At 54.4% G+C, this 19849-nt stretch overlaps 5 protein-coding genes and 1 non-coding gene across 6 annotated transcripts; 5 read left to right on the top strand and 1 right to left on the bottom strand.

Annotated features, from left to right (window-relative positions):
* Positions 1 to 770: 770 nt before the first annotated feature.
* BDP81DRAFT_487481 (uncharacterized protein) lies at positions 771 to 2760 on the top strand (the record flags this gene model as incomplete). Its single annotated transcript, XM_060595221.1, has 2 exons — positions 771 to 2139; positions 2203 to 2760. Exons 1-2 carry the CDS (start codon positions 862 to 864, stop codon positions 2758 to 2760), a joined length of 1836 nt encoding a protein of 611 aa, XP_060452198.1. The 5' UTR covers positions 771 to 861.
* A 1396-nt stretch (positions 2761 to 4156) lies between these two features.
* Positions 4157 to 5698, top strand: BDP81DRAFT_388986 (glycoside hydrolase family 28 protein; the record flags this gene model as incomplete). Its single annotated transcript, XM_060587202.1, has 5 exons — positions 4157 to 4447; positions 4521 to 4663; positions 4722 to 5230; positions 5305 to 5319; positions 5391 to 5698. 5 exons carry the CDS (start codon positions 4157 to 4159, stop codon positions 5696 to 5698), a joined length of 1266 nt encoding a protein of 421 aa, XP_060452197.1.
* A 1121-nt stretch (positions 5699 to 6819) lies between these two features.
* BDP81DRAFT_306462 (calcineurin-like phosphoesterase) lies at positions 6820 to 8763 on the top strand (the record flags this gene model as incomplete). Its single annotated transcript, XM_060583277.1, has 1 exon — positions 6820 to 8763. One exon carries the CDS (start codon positions 6820 to 6822, stop codon positions 8761 to 8763), a length of 1944 nt encoding a protein of 647 aa, XP_060452196.1.
* A 3656-nt stretch (positions 8764 to 12419) lies between these two features.
* On the top strand, positions 12420 to 14288 carry BDP81DRAFT_388984 (uncharacterized protein; the record flags this gene model as incomplete). Its single annotated transcript, XM_060587201.1, has 2 exons — positions 12420 to 12463; positions 12512 to 14288. The coding sequence occupies 2 exons, from the start codon at positions 12420 to 12422 to the stop codon at positions 14286 to 14288; spliced, it is 1821 nt and encodes a 606-aa protein (XP_060452195.1).
* A 756-nt stretch (positions 14289 to 15044) lies between these two features.
* Positions 15045 to 15134, top strand: BDP81DRAFT_t19. The gene has a single exon. It is a non-coding gene; the product is annotated as a tRNA-Phe (tRNA).
* Positions 15135 to 18072: 2938 nt separating this feature from the next.
* BDP81DRAFT_388982 (mitochondrial carrier domain-containing protein) lies at positions 18073 to 19051 on the bottom strand (the record flags this gene model as incomplete). Its single annotated transcript, XM_060587200.1, has 2 exons — positions 18073 to 18954; positions 19016 to 19051. The coding sequence occupies 2 exons, from the start codon at positions 19049 to 19051 to the stop codon at positions 18073 to 18075; spliced, it is 918 nt and encodes a 305-aa protein (XP_060452194.1).
* Positions 19052 to 19849: the final 798 nt, after the last annotated feature.

Below are 19849 nucleotides of genomic sequence, written 5' to 3'. Positions count from 1 at the left end.
TCATGCGGGATCTCATTGGTTGGATCGAGGCTCTTGAGATTGACCAAGAACAACTCGAAAAGTCAAACCGGCGGAGACAAAGCGACAACACCTCAACAACCTGCCATCACATTGGTTTCTCTTAAAAGCCAGACCCGCCCTGATTTGGGATTTAGTATCTTGGCACCTCCGTTTGTTATATCGTCCATATTGAGCGTCCGCACGTCGTCAGCAGGCGTCGCCAACAGCGGCCGCCACTTTGGGGGGGGAGGAGGAGGAGGAGGCGGAGAAGTTAACTAACGGTGACTCGTGAGGCGGACTTTGACGGAGAGCACATATTTTCACACCGTTGCGCGGATGATGGGCCAGCCAGTGGCCCTCATCTTATCTCCCGCAACTTGCAGGCTCTTCATGTACGGGACCTTTTCGACCTCTTTCCCATTTCCATTTCCCAGCCAGCTGGCCAACTCTACGGATGCCAAGCCGAGCTAACAAGGTTGCTTTGCTTTTCCTGCAGGGCGGTGCAACGCCCAAGCGAGGAACCCCCAACCATGACTCGGCCTTGTTTGGGGAGTTGGGAACTTGGGCCTGGAGTTCTTGGCCGTGAATCTTGGCAATTAAAACGGGATGAACATGAATGAGGTTGTTCGTGTGCTGCAAAGCTGACAACCCACCCGCATGGGCGCATAGGGGGGTCCATGAAGACTTGGCAGCGTTGGATGGAATATATGGGCGGCTCGCCGTGTCGAACTTTGGTAGTTCTTAGTCTTTCTCTTCTTCTTTACTACTAGTCAACTGTCTGTCTTCTTGTTATAAGACACCGTCACTCGTTTCTAACTACCAAAGTCATTCTTTATATAATACTAGTCATTCTTTCGCATCATGCATTTCAAGACCGTTGCTACCTCGCTCCTCGTGGCCGGAGCGGCTGCCTCTCCCTTCCGCCGCCAGACCTCGAACGAGACCTTCTGCGATGAGGACTTCCCCGCCCCTCAGCCGAGCAGCACCAAAGCTCACTTCCCGCCTTACCCCGTGAACACCACCATCCCGGGTGTTCCCTCCACCCCCGGCGGCTCTTACCCTCCCCCGTCAAACCCTGGAAACGGAGGCAACACTGGCTCCGGTTCTGGTTCGGGCTCTGGTTCTGGTTCCAACACTGGTTTCGGATCTGGCTCCTCCGGCTCCGGCTCCGGCTCTAACACGGGCTCCAACACTGGATCCTCAACTGGCTCCAACACCGGTTCTAACACTGGTTCTAACACCGGCTCCAACGGCGGTTCCGACAAGGGCTCCGAGAAGGGCTCCAACAGCGGCTCTTACCCCGGAGGAGGCAAGCCTGGATCCGGCGGCTCGTGGCCTTCCGCTGCTCCCTCCGCTGCCGCCTCTGCTCCCGCCGGCAACGTCCCCTCGTACCCGGGCAAGCCTGCCGCCGGCTCTTCCTACATCCCCTTCCCCCAGAACACCAGCATTCCCACCGCTGCTCCCTCCTTCACCACCATCCCCGGTGTTGCTCTTCCCACCGAGCCCATCGCCGTCCCCAGCACCACCGTCCCCGCTGGCAACAACGACACTATCCCGGCTTCCACCTCCAGCACTGCCTCCGGATCCGCCTCCGCCAGTGCCACCGCCCCGGCCACTAACATTCCCTACGGCGTTGCCATCACCAAGTGCACAGTCGAGGGTGACTTTGCTCTCACCTTTGACGACGGCCCGTTCACTTACACCGACCACGTCCTCGACCTCCTCGCCGAGGCTGGCGCCAAGGCCACTTTCTTCGTCAACGGCGAGAACTTTGGCAACATCGACAACTTCCAGGATGTCGTCAAGCGCATGATCGCCGACGGCCACCAGATCGGCTCGCACACCTACAGCCACCCCGACCTCGCCACCCTGGGCGACGCCGACATCATCCCCGAGATGACCTCGCTCGAGGATTCTCTCCTGAACATCATCGGAAAGTACCCCACTTACATGCGCCCTCCTTACTTCAGCTGGAACGACAACACCCTCTCCATCCTCAAGGCTCTTGAGTACCACGTCATCCACGCCGATGTCGACTCCCTCGACTACGCCAACAACGCTCCCCTCGGCAACCTCACCAGTGTGGGCATCTTCGAGAAGGGTGTCGATGCCGGTGGCTCCATCGCCCTGGCCCACGAGGTAAGTTTAACATGATTTCACTCAGAAATCTCTTTTTCATTCACATACTCACACCCGCTCCAGGTTCACCAGAACACCGCCGAGTACCTCGTCCCCGAGTTCCTCCGCATCATCAAGGAGAAGGGCCTGAACGCCGTCACCGTCGGCGAGTGCCTGGGCGACGCCGAGGCCAACTGGTACAAGACCAAGCGCACCTCCACGCCCACCGCCACCGCCTCCAAGATCGTCGTCTCCATCACCAGCACCGCTACCCCCACCGGCATCATCGGCCCCGACGGCGCCTGCGGCGGCTCCAACAACTACGTCTGCGAGGCCGGCGCCTGCTGCTCCGAGTACGGCTTCTGCGGCACCTCCCAGGCCTACTGTGGTACCGGCTGCCAGCCCCTCTTCGGCGTCTGCGGTGTTGCCGGCCCCGTTGCCTCCGGCGGTGATGCCACTTCCAGCGCTCCCGCTGCTACTCAGACCGCTGCCACCGGCGGCGTCAGCCCCGACAGCTCCTGTGGTGGCTCCAACGGCTACACCTGTCCCGACAGCACTTGCTGCTCTGAGTACGGCTTCTGCGGAACTACCACTGCTCACTGCGGCGCCGGTTGCCAGCCCATTTTCGGCACCTGCTCTTAAGCTGGTCGCATAGTAGGCAATTGTGTGTGTACATGTAATAATGCTTACATCGGGTTGATGTGGTTATGGAACAAAATATTTCTTTTACATATCCTGTGCATAGAGTCAATGAAGTGTGTATCTGTTACTTCATCTCTGGATATAGCCAACCTAGCCATCGGAAACACCCCACCATACATAACGTTGACCCGCTTCGAGATCAATATTCATGTGACGTTGTGATCGACGAGCTGCTAGCTAGTCTGCGGTGGACTGAAACGGTCGATTTCAAGCGCTTAAGCCACGAATCTGCCAAGATCTATGGGATTGTTTGAGGAATCCACCATGATCGTGCCATGTAACTAATTACCAGGCTAACGAGAGTAGGCTCGACGAGCCGCTTAGAGACAACGATTGTCGCGGAACTGTGTAGAGACTCATGAGAAGATGATCAAACCCCGCATTGTAGAATCCCAGACGACTTGTTTATGGCAGTCGTCGTTCCTGCAGGAACCCGAGCTGTGCATATCACGGAATCCGGGGCATCGACGGCGGGCGGATGCTGCCTTGGCGGAAAACGCCTTGCTCATATCTTCCGCGAATGCCCACCCATGATGATCCATGGCGTTGTAACCCGCTTATCGTCCAGAATCGGGGCAAGCTGCATTGGGAAACGGGTGCATATTGCGGGGTCGGCCAACGGGATGATAGCAGTGCGGAGGAAGGGAAGCCCATCCACCCCAGATATTACATCTGGGGATATCGTACTCCGTACATGGGGTTTCGTGCTTTCATCCCCCGACGGTGGGTGACCGCGATGAAGTCCACCAGTTGCATACAAGACCGATGTCGGTGGCGGGATACGTATTCCTGCAGAGATCGATATTCATGTTCACGAGATTTCCTTTCGTTGTCTTTAGTCTCTCAATGAACTGTTTCTACATGAGGAAACCATCGTCATACTGCTTCATTGAGCTTCGAAGAAGCCGCAGTAACTGCCAGCGAATGACACCCTCATCGATCATCATTATGCCGAGACCTTTGGGGCAGATGCTAAGTAACTGTTGGTATCCCTATCACAGGGAAGTTGGTTCGAACCGTAGGGTCCTGGGGGTGACGAAGTATCAATATCTCTATATTGATTGATTCTGCGTAAGGAGTAGAAGGGAGATTCCAACCGGAGGTTGGGTGGACCGTCGAGGTGTAATTGTACTCTCTCGAGGTGGCCCCTGCTCTACCCTTACTCACGGTCGAATTGGGCTTCCAATCCGACAGTAACAGTGCATGCTTTTCGTTGATCGTCGTCATGTCGTTGTCTCTTGATAGTTGTATAAGTTGCACCGATCACATCGCACTGCTCTGTGCTTGAGTTATCTTCAACTCCTCATCGACTCAACTTCGGATATCAGTTGCCGCGATGCTTTCCAATCTTGGTCTCAAGTGGTCTGTAGTCTTGTTCACCCTTCCTGGCCTTTTCTCCTCAACCTTGGCTTCTCCGAAAAACATCCTCGAAGACAGAGCCGTTTACACTTGCACCGTTGAAGCCAACAATGACGGTTCCGATGATTCACCAGCCATCCTCGCAGCCTTTAAGGAGTGCCGCAAGAATCGCCGGATCATTTTCTCCAATACGACGTACAACATTCAGAAGATGATGACCACGACTGACCTGGAGAATACCCAGATCGAGATCCATGGGACGTTGCTGGTGAGATTACACAGCATCATCCTTCTTGTCGCGAGCCATCTATGGGTGCTGATAACTTCTGCCTAACACACAGTGGAGCAAAGACACCGACTACTGGCTCAGCAACCCGCAGCCGACCGGTTTCCAGAATGGTTCTGCGGCGTGGTTCCTAGGCGGAAAGAATGTCACAGTCGATGGTTTCGGGTACGGGACCTTGGACGGCAACGGACAGACATGGTCAGTATCCCGCTTCTCGACAAGATTCGTCCAACTCGAGCTGACATCCACCGTTCAGGTACAACTTAGTCAAGGGCCAGTCCAATTACCCTGACCGTCCTCATGCCCTAGCAATCTGGAAAGCCTCAGACATGACGGTTAGAAACGTCCGCATGGTCCAGAGTCAGATGTGGACCATGGCAATCATACACTCGCAGAACGTGCTGTTCGACGGCGTCTACATCAACAGCACTACAAACAACGGGTACCCTGCTAGAAACACGGATGGCGCAGACACCATCGACTCGGACCGCATCACGTTCCGTAACATGTACATTCGAAACGGCGACGACGCGATCGCCATCAAAGGCAACTCTACCAACATTCTAATTGAAGATTCCACCATGGATCACTCCCTGGGTATAGCCTTTGGAAGTGTTGGCCAGTACAAAGGCGAGTTTGAGCGCGTTGAGAACGTCACTGTGAGGCGTAACAAGGGTTTGGAAACTCGGCACGGCGCGTATGTAAAGACGTGGACTGGAGATCAGGTATCTTACCCACCGAATGGAGGTGGAGGCGGTGTCGGATGTAAGTGAAAACCGGGAAGCTTCTCACCTTGTCCCTTGAACGTGAACAAGACTTGCTAATGGACCCGGGTGAAGATCTCAAGAATGCGAGTAAGTTACTCAATCTTCACCACAGAGGCCTTCCAAACATAGTCGTAGGGACATGCTAATAGCATTTATAGCCCTCCTCGACTTCGATCTCACCGCAACACGAGAGGCACCCTTCCTCATTGGCCAATGCACCAGTTTCAGTGGTCAACAAGGAGACTGCGAAAGCAGCACGTTCAAGATCTCAGACATGACGATCCGAAACTGGGTAGGCGATGGCGCGTCTAGTTATGTTGCGGATATGAACTGCAGCCAAGGCTCTGGAGGTTGTGAAGACATCACTATTGAGGACGTTGACTTGAAGAACACCACAACTGGGGCTGATGTTACCAAGTACCGATGCCGAGACGTTATTTCTGTACATGGTTTTGAATGTAGCTGAGAGATGTGACGGAGCCCCGAAGACGGCAAGAATGCAACTGACTACACTGTTATCAAGATAGTCTGATTCTCCATAGTCGTTAACATAGAAGCATGGCCAACAGGCTATCCTAATCTCGTTGTAGTTTCATATAAGTCATCTTTTCATACGTCTTTCTCTCTCAGACTTATTAACAACTTGGACTCAAGCGCACAGCTCCGATGCCCAAAACTCAAGGGATCTGCGCGAGCCTACGATGGGCCTCTTCCTTCAACGGCATCAACTCAGAACCTTGGATGTTGATAACCACGTCACGAAGGCTCAAGATCTGAGTCCTCGGCACGCAAGTGAACGGCTCCGTTACTCCAGCCAGACTACTCGCAAAGTTCAACCTGGACCGATGGTCCCGAACGTCCTTGCGAGCCGTGCCCCTCCCCCTCATCATGCCGGTGGACAGACTTTCAGCCCAACAAAAGCAGCCATTCGTGACAGAAGCTTGGGTCCATCTCAACTTTCATTCACATGTCACAAGCAACTACAAACCCCTTTTCGCATATATATGATGGACCATGACGAACAAAGTATGGAAAGAGGAAATGTCATCCGGACATGGGACCCAACATTAGCCGACGGGTACCTGCTGTGCTGGCCCAAGCTCATTGCCTCACATTCAACCAGGTACGTACCTAGCATATGCAGGTCCGGGGATTGTTCCGGGCACGTGGACCCGCGCCCCCAGCTCTACCCTTTGGCGCCATGACAGTTTCAGACACCTTGCTGCTCGTATCTGTTAGTCTTCTACCCCCGATCTCACGCTTATCAGTACAGATAAGCGAGTGGTATTTTAACAAGAACCTTGAGGGATCGTCGCTGACGTAGCGGGTCAGGTTGTCCGGGGCACCCATCGGAGACAGCTTCAAGGAGCTCTCTATCTATTCGTAGCCGTACCTTCAGGCACCCGTGACCGTGACTCGCCAACGCATCACGTCAAACCCGTCTGGCCTCTCAGCATTACCATTCTCCTTTCCCCGCAAGAAGGCGAAGCGAACGGGGTGTGGTTTCCTATTTCCTCGAGCTCCTCCGCTTCTTCCTCCTTCCTCCCATCAACCAAACCCAGCAAACACATACAAACACCAACAACCATGGCGAAACACCGAACATCACCACCCTCCGTCCTCACGGCCGCGGCCGCAGCGGCAGCAGCCCTCTACCTCCCCCTCGCCTCCGCCGCCCAACCCGGCGCCGCCTCCCCCGTCCCCGCCCCGATGCGCGACCTAACCTGGGGCCAAATCAACTTCCTCCACACCACCGACGTCCACGGCTGGCTCGGCGGTCACCTCCTCGAGCCACAATACTCGGCCGACTGGGGCGACTACGTCTCCTTTGCCGAGCACATGCGCCGCAAGGCCGACGAGCAAGGCGTCGACCTCCTCGTCATCGACACGGGCGACCGCGTAGAAGGCAACGGCCTCTACGACGCATCCTCCCCGAAAGGCCTCTTCACCTACGACATCTTCAAGGAGCAGACCGTCGACGTCATCTGCACGGGCAACCACGAGCTCTACCAGGCCGACGCCGCCCAGCGCGAGCACGACATCACGGTGCCGAATTACAGAGAAAACTACATTGCGAGTAACCTCGACTACATTGACCCAAAGACGGGCGACCGCGTCCCGCAGGCCAAGCGCTACCGCAAGTTCAAGACAAAGAACCAAGGGCTCAACGTCGTCGCCCTCGGCTTCATCTTCGACTTCACGGGCAACGCAAACAACACGGTCGTCCAGCCGGTCGAGGACACGGTCAAGGAGGAATGGTTCAAGACAATGCTGCGCGAGGAGAAGCCCGACCTCTTCGTCGTCATCGGACACGTCGGCCTGCGCATGCCCGAGTTCAAGGCAATCTTCACCGCCCTGCGCAAGGAGGCCTGGTTCGCGCCCATTGCCTTCTTCGGCGGCCACGCCCACGTCCGCGACGCCCTCTCCTTTGACAGGGAGGCGTATGCCATTGCCAGCGGTCGGTACGGCGAGACCATTGGGTGGATGTCCGTCAACAACGTCAAGAAGAAGTCCAAAGCAGATGCTGCCGACGACGAGGTCCCCGACGAGGCTGCGTCTTCAGTCTCCTTCTCGAGAAAGTACATCGACAACAACCTGCTAGGCCTCTACCACCACACCGGCCTCAACGAGACAACCTTCCCGACAGAGCACGGCAAGAACGTCAGCAAGCTCATCACCAAGGCCCGCAAGGCCCTCGACCTGGACTACCAGTACGGCTGCGCGCCCCAGGACCTGTGGGTCAACCGCGCCGCCTACCCGGGCGACGACAGCCTCTTCACCTGGCTCGAGACGCACGTCCTCCCGGACGTGATCCACAAGGACGACAGGAAGGACGTGCCGCGCCTGGCCATCGTCAACACGGGCGGCCTCCGCTTCGACATCTTCAAGGGCGCCTTCACAAAGGACAGCACCTACATCGTCTCCCCCTTCACGAGCACCTTCAAGTACATCCCCGACGTGCCCTACCCCGTCGCCAAGCGCGTCATCGACCTCCTCAACAAGGCCGGCAAGATCTTTTCCGAGACGGCGGGCACAAGCGACGTCCGCTTCATGAATATACCCGAGATGATGTACCCCAAGGACGACATGGTCATGCTCAAGACGGAGGAGGACGCACAAATCACCGGCGAACCCCGCCGCCTGGAACTCCGCCACACACCCGCCGACAACCAGCAGCCTCTTTCCGACAACGACGACGACGACGACGACGACAAGTCCAAGAAGCCGGACCTCATCGGCGGCTATACCACAAAAGACGACATCGGCACCGACGGCGACGACACGGAACACTCCCCGATCACATTTTACGAAGTCCCCAACTGCATCCAGACAGAAATCGGCTTCCCCAAAGAGGGCGAGCCGGAGAAGGTGGACCTCGTCTTCATCGACTTCATCCTGCAATGGATCATTGTCGCGCTCAAGTTCAGCGGGGGCGAGTACAGCGAGAATGACGTGCTGAGCTGGTCCGACGAGACGCTAACGTACAAGATGGGCGAGTGGATCAAGGAGAACTGGAAGGGAGACTGTTGAGACGGCATGAAACTAGTAGAGACAGATCGTCTCCTTGAGGTATTGCCTGCTGGGGGGTTTTTTGCATTGTTTATTTGTTTAGATTGATTTTCAAGCCTCAGGTAAATGGGGTCACTCGGTATTAGCTAGGAGTTTTGTTTTGAAAGGGATCTGAGTCCCGAAATTTTTGCTTTTCATCGGCCTGTAAACAATTATTGCCCTAGTCTAGACTAGGCCAGACGTTCATACTACGAACATGAATATCGGCACAGAACGGGGGAGGTTAGGGACAGGATCATAAAGTATGCCACATGAATGGGATGGTTTGGATGGCAATACAGGTAGACTGGTAGACTGGCAATGAACAAGCATAAGACACACACACTCACCCACCACGTTGCGGTCTCAACAATGCCGAGTCAGAATACATTGTCACCTGGCACTGGGACTCTTGTGCTCGGTCGCGTGTTTTTTCTGGGTACACGCTTAGTCCGTCGCTGTCGACTGTCGACGGACCTGTCAGTGTCACTCACCCACCTGAAGGACACAATTGAACCTCGTATCGGCCACTCACCGGCAGACACGACATCGTCCGGGCGCGACTCCATCCTCTACACCGTCCAAGTTGCATGTGAGCAGGCGAACATGATAGTCTTCTGCGGCAGAATCTCCTTTTCCCGCCACCCCTTTGCATGCTTCAATCGTGTACCGTGTACTACTGTGGCGGACGGCAGAGGCCGCGAGATGAGACAAGCCACGCAAGCCAAATTGGCGATATCAAGATAGACAGAATTCGTTCGCTAGAGAATCCAGACTCGCAACTTTGTCAAGTTTGGATCTCTCCTGTTAGCGAGTGAGAGATTTTTGGTCTCTTTTTTTTTAAAGCCTTCTCTCCAACCGACGATGGGAAGCCCGAGCGAAGTGCATTAGTCGTCGTTTAGCTGGCGCGGGCCGACCTCTTGTCTTTTTTAGGGGGAAGTGGCATCGCGGGCGGCGACGCTATTGACAAAACTGTCAGCTGAAGCGCGGCGCGAAGTGAGAACCAAAAGGATGCAAAGTCGTCCGACTAAAGCCTGGTGGCTTTCCTTCAGTAATATGGGTGGTCGGAATCCAAGGGGGCGGATGATGGCGCCGTCGTCCTTTTTCATGCGTTATGCGTCTCCCTAGATCTGGGCCCTGGCCTATTTCTTATTCTCGTCTTGCTACACCAAGATAAGGGACGGCATGAAGAAGAATCGTACTCTAGAGTCTAGCGTGATCCAAGTATTCGTAGAGGAAGCACACACGCGTGTGCATGTGGGGGGCTGTTCAAGACGAATGAATCGGCTCCCGAGTCCGCCCTTAGCAAGGCGGCTGCCCGCGTAAGGAGGATTGTCGATCCGGCGGAGGGTTTCTTGTCCCTTGGATATGCCCACAGACTTCTGCAGGCAATACGAGAAAACAAAAGGTGTCGTGCTCGCCTGTAGATCTTCATTGAAGTTTGGACACGTTTTGACGTCGACGGTCCACCTGTGACGGAGAGATTCTGATGTCACTTCCCTTGATAGATCGTGGATATGCCTTCCCACCTCGGCATCGAGTTCGTCGTTACGGAGAAACGTCCCTCGTGGTCGGGGGTTTATTTGGGCTTCTAGGGTATCATCGGGCTCCATCGACTCCATGTTTGTTTCGTTTCGTCAATGGACCAACACGGCAGTGATGTATCAACCTGGCCGGGGGAACAAATAAGTTTCAAGGTCTTTCGTTGCTCGGATGAAGAAGCCGGCCCAAAAAAGAGTATGCAAGCTAAAAAAGAGCCTCTTAGTCCAGGGACACAGGGGGAACCCCTTTTTCTGTGAGGTACGTACCGTTGGTTTGGAATCGCATCTCGTTTCTTCTGAATGGCAATGGCCCTGGCTAATAAAATGCCCTCCCCCTTCTTCCCCCCCCCCCGGCCTAGGTATTTACCCCCCGCCCCCCGAATTAGCACACCAAGCATAAGCTTCGCGCAATTCAGGAATCTCAGGTACGGTGAGCATCTCGAGTAATGTACCTTTCAGTTGGCCGAGCTCTGCAGAAATGCAGAACCCGCAGACATTGAAACTTGCGGCCGGCGGTGGGCTAACGAAAGATTTTCGAAGGAGAGAAGCCGTAGAAACTTCGAAAAAGAGATGAGTCTGCGGGTGTTGAATCTCGCAAAACCCTTGATCCTGGACTCAATTGAGGTGGTATTTTCCGGGGGATTGCGTCTTATCAAACTGTATGCTCTTTATCGTGGGACCTCCAAAGTGGCCCATCACGCGTTCTTCCATTGTCCAATGCCTCCAGGGTTGGAAATCGCACAAGGCTCGTCATATCCTTTTTTTAAGGGGTCTTGGTCGTCTCTCCCTTTGCAGTTCATCCGAACTTCGTCTCAACTCGAGCCGGCTATGTGCGAGTTTGTGGGTGCGAATCTGGATGAAGCGCCCAGTGCCCACGACCTCCTTGCAGGTGCAGCGAAAAGGATTCCATTTTGTCACCCCTTCTTCTTCATTGCCCCCCCCCCCCCCCTTGAACCTTCGGTCGACCTCCCCCACTCGAGCTGTTGACGTGCGCGCGCGGAGGCCCTGCCCCCGATGATATGAAGCTACGTCAAAGGGGGAAAAGTGCGAAATTGCATACACAATTGCCAATACGGCCACCAATCCCCAGCACGAGGGACGTGTGCAGCATCGTTGTGTGTCGCGCTCTCACCGGGCTGCCGTTTCATTAAACACCAATCCAAAGAGGGAAAATGTGCCTGGGAGAGGGCCTGTTCTCATCTCCACACTGCAGTCGGTCGCGGTCCACCCCTCGCTGGCGACAGCGGCGACGTCGCAATAGCTCGGTCTGCTCCGGTTCATGTCCCCATCGCAAGTTCGTTTCCTTAGACTTTTGTTTCCCGTCCTTCCTCGTCTCAGCCCTTCACGATCTTCCACCATCTCTTCGTTCTCTCGACTCCTTGCTGGTGGCTACGTCTAGACCTGTTTTGCAAGGGATCGATATCAGTCTCATCGCTCTTTATCACAGACATCCCGCCAAGAAGAGACTCACCACACTTGTTGCTTTTCCGCTCATAAACGCAAGCCCTCACTCAACCTTGTCTCGACCCAGAATCCACTCCACCGGAGCTCTGCCCTGTCCACTGATCTGGGCAGCTCGTCCATCCTGGCCTCCCTCTTCGGGACGTTATTACTGCTGGGCCCCTGATCTTATGACGGATCAACTGTCTTGGGGCCGCGAATAAGGATCGTCGCCCTTGTCCATCACTCAACGCTACCTCCACAACTCGAGCACTTTCATCCGGAAAAAGACGCGACATGGCCCGTATGCAATAACCACCACCGCTCGTCCTCTCTTTTCACGACACCGTTGTTCCTGCTCGGTCGCCTTCCACGCCTCCGAGTGCTCAACATTGGAGCCGTGGCAAGCACTTTTCACCAATTGTTCAATCCCCTCGAACTGGTTCTTCCTTCATTTCGCATTGCCAAACTCGTTCGATTGTTGACCTGGACGTCCATTGCCGGGATTGGGCCCATTCTCTCTCTCTCTGTGCATAGCTCACAGCTGTTTTATGCCTTTCTTTTGTTCTGTATGCCCCTCACCACCCCTCCATCTCGCTTCATGGGCCGATCCCGCTGACCAACACAGTTTCTTGATACCCTCTTCATAACGCAACCATGGTGTCTTTTTTCGGGTTGAAACTCGGGGCCGATAAGAAGAAGTGCGCTCCCAGCCCTCTGTCGCGGGAATGTGAACTGACTTTGTAAAGGAAACCCGCTGAGAAGACTGAGTTGAAGCCTCAATGGAAGAAGGTTGACCAAAACACTCTTGGTCAAGGCCAATTCTTCGGACAAGACATGAACCGTCCCATTCTCATCAACGGATCCCGCCCCGGCACAGCCATGTCGAACAAGAGCTTCGCTGCTAACTTTCGTCATCCGAATGCGCCGTACCTGAATGGCGGCTCATCTTCCCTGGTCGATCTGGGTGCACCTGGCGTCAAGGGTATTCGACCTGTTGGGTCCGAGGCTAATTTGAATATGCGCTGGAACAACGGTTCTGTGACCAGCTTGGGCAACATCGCATCTCCACCGATCATTACATGTAATGGATCAGGAAGCAGACCGGGGACACCAAACTCAGCCCGGGCCAAGGCTTGGGTCAACCCTCTCGACGTCCACTTTGCTCGTGATGGTGCTGGCTCCAGGAGCGACGGAGCTCTCAGCCCGGCGCCGAGTGCTGCACCAAGCGGGTATCACTCTCCAAACAACATATCGCCTCTTCCTACGCCGACCGCAGCCAACGCACCTCGAAGCCCTCTTGGACAGTTTGAATTCAACCTTAACCCGTCAGACTCGTCGAAAGATGACAAGCTGACTCCGGCTCCGTTGTCGCCCACCAAGGCCTTGCCTTCGCCTCCTCAATCCATTAATGGTTCTCTCCCGCCATTGAGGACAGATCTTAGACCGAAGACGGCAGTCACCGCCGTTCGTGAAGCTCACAGGCCGCGGCCGGCCGCACTTCCGTCCCCAACCGCGTCTACAGGACGCTCCAGCGACGAGGACCATTTCTATCCCAGGCCAATCATCCAGAATGTGGCCGCAAAGAGGGACACCCTCACTATCACCACGCCAAGAAGGCAGAGCTTTTCCATGGATATCGACAATGATCCTACTGGACTCGATTTTGGTATGGCGGAACGAGGACGGACACTAGAGCGGGAGAGCCCAATCATTCCAATAAGTCCTGTTGTACCAGTTAGCCCGCCGCCAAGGAGCGCCAGGCGACCGCGTCCGCCAGAAATGAAACTTCTGCCGCAACCTCCCAGGAGCGCCGGCTTGCCGCCACCCAGACCGCAGCAGGTGCCATATGAAGGACCGCTGCGGAGCCCTGCTCGGCCTCTGGACGATTGGCCCCCTGCTAGACAGCGTCAGGGTTCGGATGCACGAGAGATGATCTCTCCCATCAGAGACGCGGAACGTGCCCAGTACGATAGCCGTGAACGACAAGGTCCAGAGCTCAGAGAGAGGAAAGATTCCGGTGGTCGATCTCGCGATGATCTTTCTTCCCCGCCGCAAGGATACCTTGGACCCCCGCCGACCTCGAGACGGGTCGCCCCAGGCGAGGGCGAGCGGAACTATGGAGTCACACCCGCAAACCGTCGACAGCCTCCGCCGCCCGTCGAACTGCAGCGCAAGGCATCAAACCCGCAGCAATATCAGCCGCCCAGCTGGGATGATCGGGACGTCCACCACGGAAACTTCGCAATGGTTTCACCTCGCATGCAGTCGCCGCAGCCTCCCACGCCGAACAGCTTGATTCCCGAGGCCTCGAACGATGCGAACTGGCCGTTGCCGAGCCCGCTGGCAAGTCCAACATTTGGAAGCCAGAGACCGCAGACACCGAAAGAAAAGGCAGAGGCTCAACAGATGAGCCCACCGCCAGTGATTCCTCCGCCTTGTGAGCGAGTTGACGCGAGACGGCCAGACTTTGGACTGAGGGCCCCGACTGGTATTGCAGATGAATTTCGGGTAGGATTCATCTAGTCCTCAAAGAGGTGGAGTCTTGTAACAGTGTCAGCAAAAAATGCATCCCATCACGACGCTGCAGTACATATGTTATACCTGGAGACAGGGACAGGATATATCTCGGGAAACTTGAGTTTTGGGGCGATGAAGGGCGGAAACATTTTGACTTTTTTTTTTCTTCGCATCACTTGATGTTAGTTGGGGAAACAGAATGGCGAACGGAGCGAGGTTTGACGTTGGAGTTTGGATCCTGAGGTAGTCATCAAATGATAATGTAATCATCCCAATTCAGGCCAGCCCGGTCGTGACTTCCATGTTCTCACTACCTGAAGATGAGGTACCTAAAGTGAGGTGAGGTAGGTCCCTTCCTTGTTATTCTTGAACAGACCCCAAGGCAAGCGCCGGGGACATGACAAGTTACGGCATCTTACCCCGGCACGAGCAGCTCGGTGGCTCCTTCCTCCACGATCACAGTTCGCTAGGGATGTTGGAATCAACTGTGAAGTAAGAAGATGACAAGCTTCTAATTCCGAGGAATCTCCCTGGCTTTGAAGTAAGAAACTCTCCTCCAGATCCTGGCGTTGTGTATGATTATCCATGCTAACGTGTTCAGCAGAAGACATCAAAAGGGTCTTGTGAGATGTGAGCATTCGGTGTCGTTCCTTCCCGATGACTTCCAACCGCGGTGGGGCCGTCCTCGGAAATTATCCACCAAAATTTTCCGCAAAGCTTTAATTTAAGTATAACGTCCACCCTCGAGTTTTTCCAACCGCGGCGGACATAGCTCAGTTGGGAGAGCGTCAGACTGAAGTCAACTTCAATCACTTAATCTGAAGGTCGTGTGTTCAATCCACACTGGCCGCATGGTTATTTTTTTTTTTTTTTTTTTTTTTGAGTCGGCCAAAAGCTATATTGGTTGATAGACTGCAGATAGCACGCATGTTTTGACCAGTAAAGGTTAGGGCAGGCTACATTTGACATTGTCTCTCTTGTTTGCACTGATCTCGAACTGATTGTTTTAGGCTTCATCCCCGTCGGCCCGTGTGTCCGTCCCTCTTTGCCTACAACACCATTTGTTTTCTTTATTTAAGACGACAAGGAGTAAAGTGAGAAGAGAATCACAATACATGGAACGGACTAACATCGATTCTACCGGCAGCAGCATTTATGTACATTTGTCTACCAAGCCTTTCAGAGGAGAGCATCCACAAGCGCAAACTCGTCATTCAAGACAATTTCCTAACCGGCCGGGCCCCCGGCTTGCACGACATATTTCTTCGCATCTTCATACAAGCCAAGTCAAGATCTTCTAGACTCGCGACAAACCACAGTAGGCGCCCCCGGGCAGCACCCACATTACGTGTAGATCGGACCGCGCAACACGCCTGGCTCAGCTGTCACAGCTCAGTCGAAACAGGGGAAAATGCGGGGGGCTAAGGAGCGCGAAGTAACGTCAGAGAAACCGTGAGGCTCTCGGGAATCACTCTTCTCCCTCCTTCTCTCCCTCTTGCTCAACCACAGCAACGCAGCCGTGACCGCGACTCAACTCCTTATTCCCGCCCGCCGCATGTCGAAGGCTAGGCGGCTCGGTAGACATGGGTTTCCAAAACATGTCCCGCTGCACGTCGAACCCCCCCAGCTGACGGGGCCCGGGTCCGGGTGTGCGCCCCCTTTTCCCCAGAGAAATAGCCATGAATTGAAGCTTATAGACGCCCTCGCCGATGGGTCGACAAGGCTGGTCGCGTGAGGTGCGGTGGCCCTAGATTGGTTCGTTGGATTGTTTGCCTTGTTACCTTTAAGGTATTCAAGGTTTTCCATCACACCCGACCAGGGTGACGACGTAGGTGTTCCATCCAACAAGGGGCGGAAGAAAGCACCCCATGCCCATGTTTGAGGTTTTCCGGACGACGGGCATGCCATCTAAACTTCCGATGTAGCGGAATGCTTGTCGTGATGTTGGCCAAGATCGGATGTCTGACGCCCAGCCGTCTGGTCTTGTGGACATGAGCGACTGGGGCCACTGGTGCTGCTGCTGCTTGGCTGGGTGAACCTCTTTTGGCCCATGCGATGCCCTTTCGATGGGACGGCACTTGAGGGCGGAGTGGTGCAGGTATAAGGATCGGGATGTTCTTCGAGCTGGGACTGACTTTTCTCTCTCTCCTCTGCTCTTCAGTCACTGCGTGATCCAAATTGGTGCTCTCTTCTTGTTTGTAACCTTTCATTTCAGTGCTGTGCACCTTTTCGATTCAGTCAATCCCATCTTTGTTCAACCTACCTGTAATCCTCCTCCATTCCTAGGCACTTACAGGACTTTGGCACATACGTCAACATGCGTTACACGACTATCACTCTCCTTGTCATTGGTCTTCTCACAGGCAATGCCTTGACAGGTAAGTCCCTCGCTCAGTCTTTCTCTATCCATCCTCTTCTCAAGTCTTAACAAGACTGACATGCTTTGCGTACAGCACCTGCTCCTCAGTTCGGCGGCGGCGGTGGCGGCTTTGGAGGTGGCGGCTTTGGAGGTGGCGGCTTTGGAGGTGGCGGCTTTGGAGGTGGCGGTGGTGGAGGTGCCGTAGGTGGTGCAGGTGCAGGATTCGGCGGTGCCGGTGGTGCCGGAGGAGCTGGCGGCGGCAACAACGGCGGCAACAACAACGCCGGCAACAACAACGGCGGCAACAACAACGCCGGCAACAACAACGCCGGCAACAACAACGGCGGCAACAACAACGCCGGCAACAACAACGCCGGCAACAACAACGCCGGCAACAACGGCGGCAACAACAATGCCGGCAACAACGGCGGCAACAACGGCGGCAACAACAATGCCGGCCAGAACAACAATAACAACCAGAACAATGGTGGCAACAACAACAACCAGGACAACGCAAATGACAATGCGAACGCCGACGACAATGCCAATGCCGACCAAGCAGCGGACGCGGATGCGGCGGCCGACTTCGTTGGCCTGGCTTGCACCGATGGAACTGGTGCTGGCGCTTGCCAAGCAGACGGCCAGTGCGACGTCAACGGCGACGTCAAGGTTGTCGCTGGCCAGTGTGGCCAGGCCGCTGCCGACGCCTAAAAGCAGACGGTGTCTATTGTTATGTGTAGCCAGATGGTTAGTTAATGGAGGTTTTATATATCGTACCATGCATGCATGGATGGCTCTTCCCCACTCTGGGAATCTTGAAAGGTCCATAGTGTTGAATATAGATGTGGATTGAAGGCAAAAAAAAGAGTTCACCACCGGTGTGGCTACTTCTCTTGGTGCTCATGCTGGGATTCGAACTCGGGCAGCCTGTCGTCGAGTAAGGCTGTGGGCAATTTGATTGTTGACCTTAAACCACTCCACCACCCAGCCAGTTTGACCTGAACCGTCGACCTAGACGGGTGCCTGCTGGCTGGTGACGGAAAAGGAATCGGGGGGACTTATATGGGACTTCCTGTGTATATTCAGGTGACGGAAGGTAGGAGAGTCACGTGGAGGAAGGCACATTGGTGTCAATCCCCGAGGCTTCGCGAGCTTGACCACTCGGAACCTTCACCTGTCGTTAATAAGCGACCGTCGCCGAAGATGATACAATCGGTCAATGGCAATTTTTGCATTCGGATTCGTATTAAGGCCATTCATTACCTAGACACTTGCAGCAACATTAATGTTCGTCTCTTTGAGCTGCAGTCGTTGTTGATACACGCAGTCCGGATACCCCTGGAACTACTGAATCGAGAAGAGTGGTATTACAAGACTCGCGTCCCTGCTGTCTAAGTTATGTTTACATATTGTACAAATCTGAAAGCCTTTCTAGCTCAGATAAATCTTGATGGCTTCGTAACAGCCAATATACAGCCCGCCCCCAAAAGCCGACGCCAGAACCGTAACCGTGGCACCTCTAAACAACCCACGAACGCCTTCTTTCAAGACAATCCCCTTGGCTACTGCAATCGGACCAATCTTTGCACGAGGAGCTGCACTCGGTGTCTTAGCAGCCCCATTCTCGCCAGTCACCTCCCCGCCAGCTGCGAGCCTCATCCTCGTCTTGACAACATCAATAGGCACAAACAAGCTCGACGACACGCTCCCAGCAACAGCAGCGCACAGCCCGCTCGCAAAGACCTGCTGTGGCACGCTCCTCTCCTTGCTTTTGGTCTCCCCTCCGAGGAACCGTTCCTTGAGAGTCTCGTACAGACAAAACATCAACGTGGTATTGGGCAAATCACTCGCCACAAGCGCCGTATACCCAGCCCACAACTTGGTCGGCTGCTTCGCAAAGCGTCTCAACGTGGTAAGAGTCGGAGACGCACCGCTGCCGCCGCCCCTGTACACCTGCGCATTCTGCTTCAACACCTCGGCAGGATTCGTAATAGCACAGCTAACAAGACTCGCCGTCGCGCCGCTTGCACCGTACAAAACAGGCAACGGCACGCCCGAAAAGCGGCCCTCCTCTTTCGCGCGCAGCGAGTAGCCCTTGAGCCCCTCGTAGATTGCGAAGAAGGCTGCCGACGATGGAATACTGGTGATGATGGTGGGGCCGAACCCCTGGTACAGCCCGAGGAAGAGCGTCCGGCTGACGGCGCCGTTGACGGATTTGTACTGCGTTGTGTACATTGGCGATTGCATCCGTGTGATGAGCGTGTCCATTGGATGGATGAGAAAGTCCACGCTCAATGTGGCGCCCGCTGCGGCCTGCAATTTTTCATTAGTGAATCCAGTGATGGAAAGCTTCTGAGTGTTGTGGTGAATTTACCGCGACAACCGCCTCCATCCCAATGGCAGACGTCATTCTGGACAAGAAATGCTAGAAAGCAATCAAGAGCTTTTCGGTTTGTGGAAGCCTCCGTTTCAATGCATTTTTGTTTCTTTCCTCCTGACGAGCACGTGGTTCCTGGCTAACAAGTTGCAGTAGCGCGCGTTGATAGAAAAAACTCGAGGTGACGTTTTTTGATGCCTCAGGGGCGGTGCCCGAGAATTCCGCCACCCGCCTTAGATTTCAGGTCTGTTCCTCTAGAATCAGCCAATTCAGTCCATTGACGGTCGGTAAGATGGAATCAACATACGAAGGACGATTATGACTGAGAAATTGAATACTTTCTTGTTTATTCGTTGCCCAAGAAGACAACTTCTCATCTTCTCTGCTTGTCTCGGTCAAAGGTGTCTTCACCTGCTACTCACCGAGAAGACATCATTCACTCGAAAAGACGCAGCAAAAGGCCGCCTCAAATGCACCAATTGAGACTGAGTTATTCTTGTAGATAAACAGCCACTAGCAAGTTGTAAATGATTGAAGTCATTGAAGTATACCAAACTTAGACTGCCCATCCCGTTTACCTGCAGCTTCGATTGAGAGAACACTATTTCTCTTCGATTACCCGCCGCTCCAAAGCATTGCGAAAAAGTGATTTCTTTACCGCAATTCAGATCAACTCCTTGCACCCAGCTGTCTTTGCCCGCATTGTCCAGATGGGTGGCTGTGGCAATCAAAGGTCTTTCAATCCAAAGCACCATGCGTAGATCACTCATAAGCTCTGGTCACTTAACAATAGACGTGATTCGGTGACAATGGCCTTGTCTTGGATAAACT

The sequence above is a fragment of the Colletotrichum phormii genome, assembly GCF_030913505.1.
Source record: "Colletotrichum phormii strain CBS 102054 chromosome Unknown BDP81scaffold_1, whole genome shotgun sequence".
NCBI classification, from domain to species: Eukaryota; Fungi; Ascomycota; class Sordariomycetes; order Glomerellales; family Glomerellaceae; genus Colletotrichum; species Colletotrichum phormii.
Note: the sequence above shows the minus strand (reverse complement) of the source record. Positions and strands in the feature narration are given on the sequence as shown.